Consider the following 13,199-nt stretch of genomic DNA (forward strand, 5'->3'; position numbering starts at 1 on the left):
GGGAGAGAGCAGAGGATCTGAGGGAGTTCTCATGAGTCAGGGATTTGAAACTCTTGGCAATAATGCAAATTTAATGCAACAGATCTGCATGCTCTGCATGCAGGGCTGCCTGCCAGGGAGAGCAGGGCCTGCCCTGAGAGGAGCAGCTGAAATCCAAACCTGATGTGATATCAACATCAATAAGATTCTACACCATCATTAATATTTGCCTCCCTTTCTACTTTCCATTTCAAATGGGATGCACCTCTAAAAAAATATATATATATAAAATCCTGGTGTATAAACAAAGATGTCAAGGATGAAGAATCCCTGCTGTCACCAGGAGAATTCCAATATTGATGATTTGCTCTGGTAAAAACTCCCAGGGCACGATCTCTTGATGCGAAAGGCCAAGTCTCCAGACACAGTGGTGCCTTTTGAGAGGAAAATCAGGGAATTCTGGGATGTCCTGAGCTGGGAGGGATCCCCAGGGATCAGCCAGTCCAAGCCCTGGCCCTGCACTGACACCCCAAAATCCCACCCTGGGAGCATTTCCCAAACCCTCCTGCAGCTCTGGCAGCCCTGGGGCTGTGCCCAGCAGCCTCTGGGGAAGAACCTTTTCCTGTATCCATCCTAAACCTGATTAATTCAACATCAAACCCGCCCTGAGTTAGAGATTTTCAGCTGCAGGAGCCACCTCAATTCAGACATCAAGAGAAATCACTGGTTGGATATTCCAGACTGTTCCAATACTCAACTCATTGCAACAGAGTCTTGTCAAAAAAAACCAACAAAAAAAGAAAGAAAAAGGAAAACAAAAGAAAACTAACAGTGTAATAACAAACTGCCATCAACTCTTCTGATGTTTTTCAAGCCAAAGTTAGAAACATCATTAGAAATAATCAGCTTGTTCTGAAATGGAAGAATGCAAAATAAAGACCACTGCCAAAATGTGAAGTTATGCAATGAACACTTGAGAATTTATTTTTCAATAGGCTGACTGCAAACACCTCTGTTTGCAGTGCAGGAAAAGCCCAGTGTGAGAGCATTGTAGAGTCTGGAAAAGGCAATTTTAGCCCTTACACATCACATCCAGCACACTTGTTTTGGAAGCACAGAATTAATTACTCAGTATCCCAGACTGCTTTGGGCTAAAAGGGATTTTAAAGATTTCATTCCACACCTTCCTCTATCCCAGGCTGCCCCAGCCTGGCCTTGGGCACTGCCAGGGATGCAGGGGCAGCCCCAGCTGCTCTGGGCAATCTGTTCAATGTGTTCATTCCCAGATGTCCAAAGATTGGGGAGCTCAGGAGTTTCAGCTCCTCACCCCCCCAAGTTTAGTGCAAGGGGATTTTCGGTGGGGGGAATTCTGAGCAATGTTCTCATGGAACCATGGAATGCTTTGGGTTAAAAGAGACCTTAAAATTCATCCAGTGCCATGGCAGGGACACCTTCCACCATCCCAGCCTGGCCTTGGGCACTGCCAGGGATCCAGGGGCAGCCCCAGCTGCTCTGGGCACCTGTGCCAGGGCCTGCCCACCCTCACTGCCAGGAATTCCTGCCCCATATCCCATCCATCCCTGCCCTCTGGCAGGGTAAAGCCATTCCCTGTGTCCTGGCACTCCAGGCCATTGTTAAAATTCTCTCTCTGGTATTGGAAGGCCACAATGAGGTCACCCCCAAATTTCCCTTCTCTTTAAGGTGACTCTTCCTCAAGGGCAATTGCAGTCAGGGAATGCCAGGGGAGGGGAAAAGGTTTGGGAATGTCAGGGGAAAGGGGCGGGAGGGAAAGGGAAGGGAAGGGAAAGGGAAGGGAAGGGAAGGGAAGGGAAGGGAAGGGAAGGGAAGGGAAGGGAAGGAAAGGAAAGGAAAGGAAAGGAAAGGAAAGGAAAGGAAAGGAAAGGAAAGGAAAGGAAAGGAAAGGAAAGGAAAGGAAAGGAAAGGAAAGGAAAGGAAAGGAAAGGAAAGGAAAGGAAAGGAAAGGAAAGGAAAGGAAAGGAAAGGAAAGGAAAGGAAAGGAAAGGGGAAAGGGGAAAGGGGAAAGGGGAAAGGGGAAAGGGGAAAGGGGAAAGGGGAAAGGGGAAAGGGGAAAGGGGAAAGGGGAAAGGGGAAAGGGGAAAGGGGAAAGGGGAAAGGGGAAAGGGGAAAGGGGAAAGGGGAAAGGGGAAAGGGGAAAGGGGAAAGGGGAAAGGGGAAAGGGGAAAGGGGAAAGGGGAAAGGGGAAAAGGGAAAAGGGAAAAGGGAAAAGGGAAAAGGGAAAAGGGAAAAGGGAAAAGGGAAAAGGGAAAAGGGAAGCTTTGGGAAGCTCTGGAGGAGCTGAACAGAAAAGCCCTGCAAAGGAAGGATCCAGCTTCCAGGGATTCCCTGGCAGTTGTACACAAGGGTATATTCTAACCTTGATTAACAAAACTTTTATGTTGATGGGAAAAAAAGAGCAGGCTGTAACCAAACCCTTCAGAAATTTAGCATCTATGCAACTATATTTGTAATCCTTGCCATTTATCCTGTTTTCCCTATCTGCTACTGCTGCTCTGATTACATCATGGAGATCATAAAAACAAATCCTCGAGGCAGGGCTACTTCCTGCTGTTTGGAAAAGCCCTGGCACATCTCTCCAGCCACTGCATTTACATGCAGTTATCTCCAGGCTGGTTTCTAACTCAGTTGGAAAAGTCTATTTTACTTTTCAGAGCCTGCCTGAGCAGTGACAGGTGAGACACAGCAAAACAAGTGCTTCTAACAGGTAGGAAAAAATAGAAATCCAAGCACAGCACATCCAGAGCCCCATCTCAAGAGAGAAGACATCCAAACCCCTCCACTTGATTACAGCAAAGAGACTAAAAACCTCCCCGGCACTATTCAGAAATGAACATGGGAATCATCTTTCACTGCTCTTGAAACAACAAACTGGCACACTGTGAAAGAGCAGTTTTTCCTCCTAATGGCCACAAAATAAAACCATTTCTAACTCCAGCCACTTCAGTATCAGAGGTTACAGAGAAAAGCAGCAGAACACAGCGCTGCAGAGATGATGGAGCTTTGAAACCCAGCTTTAAATGTACCATGACTTGCAAATGACCCCAGAGCCACATCACTCACTTGCTTTGAAGGACAGTGCTCGTTCTTCTCCTCTGTCATCTTCCCGCTCTTGGGAGCCCTTCTTGGCTGCTTGATGCTGGTTTTTATGGCAGGCCGGCAGACATAATTCTCCAGGTTCTTGGGAGGCTTTTTTGTCCTCTTGGCTTGCAGGCCAATCTTCAGCTTGAGGTTTCCCTCAGAGAAGTTGGTTTCCTTCACTGAGAACTGCTGCTGTGCATCGCCCAGAGCCTCGCTCTTGCTGCTCTCTGCGCTCCCCTCCCTGCTCTTCTTCTTCCCCTCCTCCTCCTCCTTGCTGCAGCCTTCGAGCTCCGCTTCCCCTTTGCCCACCAAGGTGCCAATGTTTGCCACAGAGGGGCTTTTCCCAGCAAACCCTTCAGAATCAGAACCCAAGCCTAACATAGCAGTATTCCGAGGGTCCATCACAGAATATTTGCCTTCAGGTGATTGTTTTAGGGAAGATTTACAGAGATGTGTTCCTCAGGAGAGCTGTTCCACTATGGGCAGTCAGCATCTTTCACTCTGTGGGAGGAAAAAAACAGCATCAACTTGGATTTTCGAGCAGAAATTCAATTAATGCTTAATAAAACTAATATAGAAATATAAAATCAATATAGAAATAATAATATACAAAGCCAATACATAAATAATAGATAGGAAACCAATATAGAAATAATAATATATAAACCAAATATATAAATACATATTTATATTTATATATTTATATAAAAATATATTTTTATATAAATATATAAAAATATAGAAATAATAATATATAAACCAAATATATAAATAGATATAAACCCAATATATGTATATATTAAGCCAATATAGAAATAATAATATATAAACCCAATATATATATATTAAGCCAATATAGAAATAATAATATATAAACCAAATATATAAATATATATAAAACCAATATAGAAAAAAATACATAAACACTATATATAATATATAAACCCATTAGATAAATCATAATACATAAAACCAATATATAAATAATACCTAAAACCAATATAGAAATAATAATACATAAAATCAATTGATAAATAATATGTAAAACCAATATAGAAATAATAATACATAAAACCAATTGATAAATAATATCTATAAAACCAATAGAAATAATAATATATAAACCGAATATATGAATTATAATATCTAAAACCTATATATAAACAATAATGCATAAAACAAACATATAAATAATAATATATGAACAAGATATAAATAACATACAAACCCAATATGTAAATATATAATAATTTGTAATATCTAATCTGTAATATATTATATTGAATATAATATCTAATATCTTATATCTTATATGTAATATATATGATATATTATATCATATATCTAATGATATATATGATTTTTATATCTATATGATATATATCTAATATGTAATATCTGATATGTAATATGTAATATATAATATATGATATATTATATATGATTTATTATATATGATATATTATATATGATTTATTATATATGATTTATTATATATGATATATAATATATTAAAAACCAATTAAAAAGCAAACAATTGTAGTTCAGACAAGCACAGCAGCTGATGTTCCCAGACACCAACACTTCCAGTCACCTCCTTCAAAACCACAATTTATTTATCTGTAAAACTCTTTTAAATAGTAAGTGAAAAATAAAAAGTGAATATTACAATTTCCAAATTATCCACATGACATTTCAAACCACGGCTCCAGATTTTAATGTTGACCATCAAATCAATTTCTTTATTTCTAACCAGAGCCCAACTAGTCCCAGTCTTGCTGATTCTGGAGCCACTGGAAGAGCTGCAGCTGAGGAAGGAGCAGACAAATGCCAGCCAGGAGAAAGCACCCAAAGGCCAGGAATATTCTGGTTTGAATTATCTGAGCCACCAGGAAAGCTGAGCCTGGCCACGTGGGCATCAGTTTACAAACAGCACAAAATGCAGCTGGGAGCTGAGGACTCTGCCCAGCTCAGGGAAGTGATGCCAAGGCCAAACATTCACACACTGCTCGTGCTTCCTGAGGCAGGGGAAGAGGAGAGGGCAAACCTCACCAGCACAGCCGTTGGGAGGGATATCAAACTGACCTATTTAGCAGAAAATAATAGAGAAAATCATCTTAACTACAGCGAATTAGAGTCAAGCTTTCAGTTTGTGAAGATCCCCAGGCCCTTGTGCAGCACCGAGCCTGAGCTTCCCTCCCTGCCAGAGAACAAACCAAACCTGTGCTCCTGTAGTTTTATTATGCAGACAAAATTCAAAATCCCCAAATCCCAGAACTGTTTGGGCTGGGAGGAACTGTGAAGATCATCTCAGCCCAGCCCTGCCATGGCAGGGACACCTTCAGTGTCCCCAAGCCCTGTCCCTGGAAGCCTTGCAGGGATGGGGGACCCTGTGCCAGGCTCTCAGCACAAAGCCAATCCCCCCATCCTGTCACCAAACCTTTTTAAATTCTCTCTCCATCTTTCTTGCAGGCTCCCTTGAGGCACTGCAAGATTATTTGTTGTGAGGGCCATTCTAAAGAGAAATTGTTGAAATATCCTCAGCACTTAAATAGCTTTGTCATTTTTGAAATGAAATGGATCAGAAACAGGTCTGAAAAAACACTGAACTGCTGAAAAATGCATCACAGACACCAAACCAGCTTGAATCCTCTGTCCTTATCTTCCCTACAGTAATTAAGTCATTTATGAAGTCATTAATTACGAGCAATGGCATGGAAAAATGTCATGATCTCAAACTGAGTTTCAAATCCAAATCTTAAGGAGCCCAGCACTTTTCTGGAATTTCTGGCATCCTGGCAGGTCAGCAGCAGCACAGAGCACCTGGCAGGTGCCAAAACCCCCCTGGCCAGACAAAAACTGGGGAAGCAGCAGCAAGGAGCTGGTTTTGGGGTGCTCAGGAACATGGGGAGGAGAAAGGATCAGGAATGTGAAAGGTGACACCAGAGAGCACCGAGGCAGCTGCAGTGGACACAGGTTGGGGACAGATGCCAGGACAAGTGGGGACAGAAGAAATGCCACAGCCAGTCACAAAGCCAGGCTTCCCTGGCTAAGTCCTCAGAGAAAACAAACTTATTTCCACGTGTTCTGTGCACGTTATTCGTGGGGTTTCTAACTGCAGCTCTGGCTTTCCAACTCCACACATCCTCAGCAATCAAAAGCTGCTATTATTACTCCTAAGACCAGAGGTAATTCGATAAAATCTCCATTTTACAAGGAGAAGAAAAGGTTAGAGCAGTGTGACATGGACACAGAAAGTGAGTGGGTGCAAAGCCCAACAGGATTCAGCATGTCACTAAAAATGGCTTTTTTCATATCCATCAATGTGCAAGCAGGTAAATCATTCTGAGGTAAAGCCTGAATTTGGATTATTCAGGTCCAAGAAAAGGGACAGTCCCACGTGCCTCTCAAATCTTTCCTCCTCTAGTGACTGCAGTGCAGAGCACTGACCCTAATTCAGACATTTTCTTACAAATAAAATTAATGAATCAGCTTCAAATACGAAACCAACAGCAAGACTCACACCCTGACCTTTAGAAACTGCAAGACTCAAACTGCAGAGTGGGAAAGAGCAAAGGCAAGGTGTTCACCATCCCAAAACAAAGTCACTAAACATCAGCTCCCACAAACACAGAGCAGCTCATTTATTTATCCATTCATTACCCTCAACACAGACAACAAAAATGCAAATCCAGGTCCTAATCAGCATTTTGCCTCCATTTTTCACTGTAACCTTCCCCAGGAATTCCCAGGATGTGTGAATGCCTCTCAGATCTCACCTGCTGATCCCCAGGTGCTGTTTCCTCCCTGCCTTATCAGCTCCAAGCTTCCTGTCACTGTCTCCAAGGTGTTCTCAAGTGTTCCCTGGCCTTGCCCTGCTCCTGTTGCCCCAGTGATGCCACTGTTGGTTTTCCTTTCTCACTTTCCCTTCTCTGTGCTGCTCCTCAGGCTCCCTGCAGGATCTGCTCCACTCCTCCTGCAGGCTGTGCCTTAAAACCTCGTGGATGTCAAAGGCAATGAGCAGCCCAGTGCTGACAGCCACAGTTAAAAGCACTTGCAAGAATTCACCTGAAAACTCTGATGCTTGGGACTTTCAGGACCTAAACTGATCATATTTAACCATGTGAGTGAGTGCTTAGCTGTGTTTGCTGCATGGGGTTCCAAGGCTTGTTCTGAATTATCCCTCAAACATGGTGTCAGATTAAACCTTTATAATATATTGTAGTTAAGAAATAGTTAACTTCTGATTATAATCATATTCCAAGCCTTGTTCTGAATTATCCCTCAAACATGGTGTCAGATTAAACCTTTATAATGTAGTTAAGAAATAGTTAACTTCTGATTATAATTATATTCCAAATGTTGTTCTGAATTATCCCTCATCCAAAGTGTCAGATTAAACCACTAAAATACACTGTAGTTAAGAAATAGTTATTGGAATATAATTATATATTCCAAGTCTTGTTCTGAATTATCCCTCATGCAAAGTGTCAGATTAAACCATTTTAATATATTGTAGTTAAGAAAAAGTTAACTTCTGATTATAATTATATTCCAAGTCTTGTTCTGAATTGTCCCTCATGCAAAGTGTCAGATTAAACCATTTTAATATATTGTAGTTAAAAAATAGTTAATTTCTGATAATAACATCTATATTCCAAATGTTGTTCTGAATTATCCCTCATCCATGGAGTCAGATTAAACCATTTTAATACACTGTAGTTAAGAAATAGTTAACTTCTGATTATAATTATATTCCAAGTCTTGTTCTGAATTGTCCCTCATCCATGGAGTCAGATTAAACCACTATAATACACTGTAGTTAAGAAATAGTTATTGGAATATAATTATATATTCCAAGTCTTGTTCTGAATTATCCCTCATGCAAAGTGTCAGATTAAACCTTTATAATACACTGTAGTTAAGAAATAGTTAACTTCTGATAATAACATCTATATTCCAAATGTTGTTCTGAATTATCTCCCATCCAAAGTGTCAGATTAAACCACTATAATACATTGTAGTTAAGAAATAGTTAATTTCTGATTATAATTATAATACCTATGTTGTTTCACCCTTCACATGAGACTGAAAACAAAATAAAAGTTTTCTAAATGCCTCTCACTTGCCCCATCTCTAGGTCAGAAGAAAGCCTCAATCTGGCACGTGGGATTTAAGGTTAACAAAACTTTGCTGGGTTGAAAACCATCCAGTCCCAAATCCCTGCAAGGGCTCTCAAGTGATGAGCAAGACCCATCCTCGCCACCTCCCAACAAAGCAAATCACACCCAACTCCCAGCCCTCAGCCAGCAGCTTCTGCACATCCCAAATCCCTCCTGAAATTGTTCTTCCCCCCAAAATTACCCCTGAAGCAGCATTTTACCATCCATTTTGCCACGTGCCACTGCAACCAAGTGCTGCTCATCAATGATTTCTCTAATGCCACGCACAGTTTAATACCTGGAATTCATCTTTATCCCCCTGCTGTCACATCCCCAGCCCTTTCTGCCCATTTCTGCTCTTCTGCTCCTCTGCTTTCCCAAAAAGAAAACGCCACATCCCAGATTTATTTCCCCACACCCCCTCAGCAATATTAACTGAGATTTCCCCTCTGTTCATTCCTGCTGCTGCTTCTCCTGATGCAAACACACTGTCATGTCATATTTGGAAGGTGAATATTTCTCTTTTGGCTCTTTTTCATTGCTTCAGCTCCAGGGGACATTAAAACCAACTCAGCCAAGTGTTAGAAATCCCAGAATATTGCTGCTAACTCTATGGCCTCCCACAGTCCCCTCTCTAATTCCTTGTCTTCTTTTCTTTGCTAAAGAAGACAAATCACACTCAGAAAAGTGAAATAAAAAGTGGAATAAAGCCTTAAAGTATTTCTCTACATCACAATCCCTGAGCAGGGAGCTCAAGGCACCTGCACAAGCATCCTCAGAATGTTCAGAGATGGAGCCATTTCTCAGGAATAAAGTTCCTGTCCCCTCTCAAATTCCCTGTCTTCTTTTCTTTGCTAAAGAAGACAAATCACACTCAGAAAAGTGAAATAAAAAGTGGAATAAAGCCTTAAAATATTTTTTTTACATCACAATCCCTGAACAGGAGAAACAGGAGTTCAGAGCTCTTGGATCACCTGCACAAGCATCCTCAGAATGTTCAGAGATGGAGACATTTCTCAGGAATAAAGTTCCTGTCCCCTCTCAAATTCCTTGCCTTCTTTTCTCTGCTAAAGAAGACAAATCACACTCAGAAAAGAGAAATAAAAAGTGGAATAATCTATTTCTCTACATCACAATCCCTGAACAGGAGGAACAGGAGCTCAAATCCCTTGGATCACCTGCACAAGCATCCTCAGAATGTTTAGAGATGGAGCCATTTCTCAGGAATAAAGTTCCTGTTTGCTCGACAGGAGGTAACAAATCAAACACTTCCCAATCAGAAGCTGCTGGGTGTTTTTGTGACAGACAGAAACCCCAGGGGACCTGTCCTGTCAGGGAGAATATTCCACAGAAATGCTGGGAGCAGAGGGAAAGCACCTGGAACAGGACACAGATTTTTTGGGGGAAAAAAGGCAGAGGACAGATGCAAAAACACCCTGGCAAAATGTTCCAGTGGGAGGAAAATCGGGAAGCAGAGATAGAGTTTCTCCTGGTTTTTAACCTGGCCCAAAGGTTTAATCACAGGGCTGAATTTGGAGGTGCAGGGTAATTCTGTTGGGTCCCTATTCATATGCAAATCAAGGCAAAATTGCTAAAATCTGCATAACCAAGGTGTGTGGAGCAAAGGTTCCTCCAGCCTTAGGCTGTGAGTGCCAACACCAGCCAGCACTGAGTGCTGAGGGAAAAGCAGTTTGGGAATTCTCCTAAAATATTGCCCCAGCTGCTACAGGGTGAGTCAGGAGCTCCCTGAGAGGCCTCCACATCCAGGGATAAAATCCATTTATTTCTACCCATCCAGTAAAAGATAAGGGTGACAGCAAACCACAACTTCCCTTTAAATCCTTTGGTAATTCCCAACCCACCATGGGCACACCTGTGCCACAGGTAAGGGACACAAAACCAGGGACAAACACAGAATTTGCTTTCTCAGAACAATCACAAGAGGTCTCATGACAGAGATTTTTCCCTTTGCAAGCTGGAGATGGGACTCATGACCTTATCACAGGGGGAGAATGTGGTCACAACAGCACCAGCCCTTCCAACAGCAGCAGAAATTAATTTGATTTTAAAACAGCCAACGATCCCATAGACAACAATATCTATTTTTAAATACCTTTAATTCAGTAACTCCATGTGCTATTGCCACTTTTCTCTTGTCACAACAGCACTGCCATTTTTACCATCATGTCTATCTCTTCCACCAAGGAAAAAACCTGCTTTTTATATCCTCCAGGACACTTCAAACTTTTGAAAAAGAACTTAAAAAAAAAAATAAATCTTCTTCTGGAAATTGTAACTCAAATTTTGTCACTGGTTATTATCACTCAAACCTTTTTAGGCAATTGCTGACTGCCTGTAGCAATGAATTCAAGTCCAAAAAGAAGTTGTGGTAATTTTGTCTTTTAAACCAAGATGTTTCAGACTTAGAAGTGTTTAAAATGAAAAAAAATTTAAAAAAAATAAAAAAAGAAAGCCTCTCTTTTATACTCTCAGACAGCTGAGAAAAGCTTTGGGTAAGAACACTTCTGAAGAACTCAAGCAGGCAGACAGATGATGATTTTAGAGCCCATCTCTCCCCATATGTTCAAGCAGCTGCCAGAATTTCCCTGCTTCCCACAGAGGCACCAGGGATGAGCCCAAGGTCCTCAGGATGACCACAGGATTCACCCCAAACCCCTGGAAAACAAGTGCAGGTGGAATTTAAATTACTTAGCAAGGAGGGTAGGCAAAACAAACCAGGAAAAAAGGGGCTGAAAATGAGAATTGAGGAGATTTGAAGGGATGGGGGCAAAGCCACAGGTTCTGCCCCTGCTCCCAGAGCCGCCAGCAGCTCCGGTTTCCCTGAGTGGCTCCTGACAACACCGGAGAGTGAATTCGTGTCCCGGGGCCATGGGATGGAAACCCACATTCCAAGCAGCTCCCAGTTCCCTGCTCCATAATTAACAGCGTGCAGAACCACAAACCAAGGGCCAAAACCTGGAGTGAGGAAGTCAAGACACCACGGAATAGAGGGACAAGGATGGGAACATATTTTGGATTTTGATGGGAAAGGCCAAGATAAGGCTCAACCACCTGAAGGCAAATCACGGTCAATCAAGCTAAAATAGGATTAAAAATGCAACGAAATAATAAACACGCTGAATAAAACTTCAGAAGTATCATTTTGGACAAGGAAGATCACAAAGTCTACAAGACAGTGGCCCAATAAACCAGCCGATATCCCAAAAAAACCCAAAAAACCCAAAACCACCACATCAATATTTGGCAGGGAGATCCGCCCGTCACTCGGGGCAGGACCGCGCCGTGCCCGGGGAAACTTCGGGGATGCGCAGCCCCGGGTACAGCCCCGCTCCGCGGGGAACCGGGACCCCCGAGAGGCCCCCGGGGCCGCTGCCCGGTGCCACCGCAGCCCCCGGGCCCCGGCCGAGCGCGGCTCCCCGGCTCCCGCAGCCCCGGGCCCCGCCGCTGTCAGCGGGCCCCGCCGCCAGCGGGGATCCCCCGCCCCTCGCCGCGGCGCCTGTCAGGGATCCCCCGGTGCCTCCCGGTGCGGGCCCGCCCGCCGGGGACTCCCCGGGCCACCCCCGGCCGCCGGGGACCCCCCGCGCCGCTCCCGCTCCGGCTCCACGCCGCGCTCCGGGCCCTGCCGGGGATCCCCCCCCGCCGCCCCCAGGGATCCCCCGCCCTCACCGGGGATGCCCCGCGCCCGCCGCCGCGGCCGGAGCGGGGCTGCGGTGCTGGGGGGATACCGGGGAGATGCGGGGGGGGTGCGAGGCGGCCCCGCGGCGGAGCCCAGCGCGCCTCCCCTCCCCCCGGGCCGCGGGCCTGAGGCGGTCCCAGTCCCCGCCCGCTCCTCACCGTGTCAGCGGCAGCGCGGCCGGGGCCGAGCACGGGCTGCTCCGCGCCGCATCCCCGCGGCCGCCCGGGCGCGGACGGGGCCGGGGCGGGACCGGGACCGAGCGGCCGCCGCGGCGGGGCCTGAGCCGAGCGAGGCGGCGGAACCAAAATGGCGGCGGCTCCTGCTCCGCCGCGAGCGAGCGCACGGCCACGCCCCCGCCGCAGGCCACGCCCCCTCCGCGCCCGACCACGCCTCCAGCGCGGCCACACCCCCGCGGGGCAGAGGGCGCGGCGGCCACGCCTCCGTCTTGACCACGCCCCAATATTTTGACCACGCCCTTAAAATATTTGACCACGCCTATTAAGCCACGCCCATCACACTCACGGTCACGCCCACCGGGGAAAGGGCTCGGGAAGGGAAAAAAGGGAAAAGGAGGGGAAGGAAAAGGGGAATTTTTGCCCCAGGATGATGCAGGTGGTTTTTTCATCCCCAAAGCCATCTTTGCCTGAATGCCACACCCACGCACTTGCCGGTTCTGGGTCATTAAAGTCTTTGAGTGAATGTGGAATGGTGGGATCTTAAAGGGTTGGGATGGACCTTAAAGGTTAATTAGGCTCAACACTCCTGCCCTGGGCAGAGACATCTCCCACTAGACCAGATCACTCAAGGCTTGTCCAGCCCGGCCTTGGACACTTCCAGGGATCCAGGGGCAGCCTCTGACAGGGCCTCCCCACCCTCACAGGGAGGAATTTCTTCCTAATATGTGACCAAACTTCTCCCTCTATCAAATTGTACCCATTAGCCCTTGAACTCTCACTGCAGTTCCTGATGAAGAGTCCCTCTCCATCTCCCTGGAGTCTCTTTTAGACCCTGCTCTCCTCCAGGCTGAATATTCCCAACTCTCCCAGCCCTTTTAGTTGTGTTGTTGTCCCCACTAGATTTCCTTCAACAATTCCATATCCTTCATATTTTGGGAATGATGCTCACAATATCTGATGGGAATTACTACAGCCATTTGTAATTGCTGCTAAACAGTGTTTTATTTAGCTAAATAGTGTTTTATTTGCTGCCAGAAATAGGAGAAATTAATTTAAAAATTAATTGTA

General features: G+C 44.9%; 2 protein-coding genes across 5 annotated transcripts in view; one reads left to right on the plus strand and one right to left on the minus strand.

The window, feature by feature from the left end:
• The window catches only part of LOC118695933 (histone-lysine N-methyltransferase ASH1L), an 81,139-nt gene extending 68,910 nt beyond the window's left edge, over nucleotides 1-12,229 (minus strand). For 2 of the 4 annotated variants that reach the window (XM_036397755.2, XM_036397754.2), the window contains exons 1-2: nucleotides 12,114-12,226; nucleotides 3,079-3,597 (exon numbers count right to left, since the gene is read on the minus strand). In XM_036397755.2, coding sequence (XP_036253648.1) covers nucleotides 3,079-3,498 — 420 coding nt within the window. In that variant the 5' untranslated portion in view covers nucleotides 3,499-3,597; nucleotides 12,114-12,226. Of the gene's footprint in view, nucleotides 1-3,078; nucleotides 3,598-12,113 lie in introns of all 4 variants that reach the window. The other 2 variants (XM_036397758.2, XM_036397756.2) reach the window with 1 other exon arrangement.
• LOC118695915 (uncharacterized) lies at nucleotides 11,583-12,404 on the plus strand. The gene has a single exon (XM_036397727.1). The coding sequence runs from the start codon at nucleotides 11,583-11,585 to the stop codon at nucleotides 12,402-12,404; it is 822 nt and encodes a 273-aa protein (XP_036253620.1).
• The last annotated feature ends 795 nt before the right edge of the window (nucleotides 12,405-13,199 follow it).

The sequence above is a fragment of the Molothrus ater genome, chromosome 29 (genome assembly GCF_012460135.2).
Source record: "Molothrus ater isolate BHLD 08-10-18 breed brown headed cowbird chromosome 29, BPBGC_Mater_1.1, whole genome shotgun sequence".
NCBI classification, from domain to species: Eukaryota; Metazoa; Chordata; class Aves; order Passeriformes; family Icteridae; genus Molothrus; species Molothrus ater.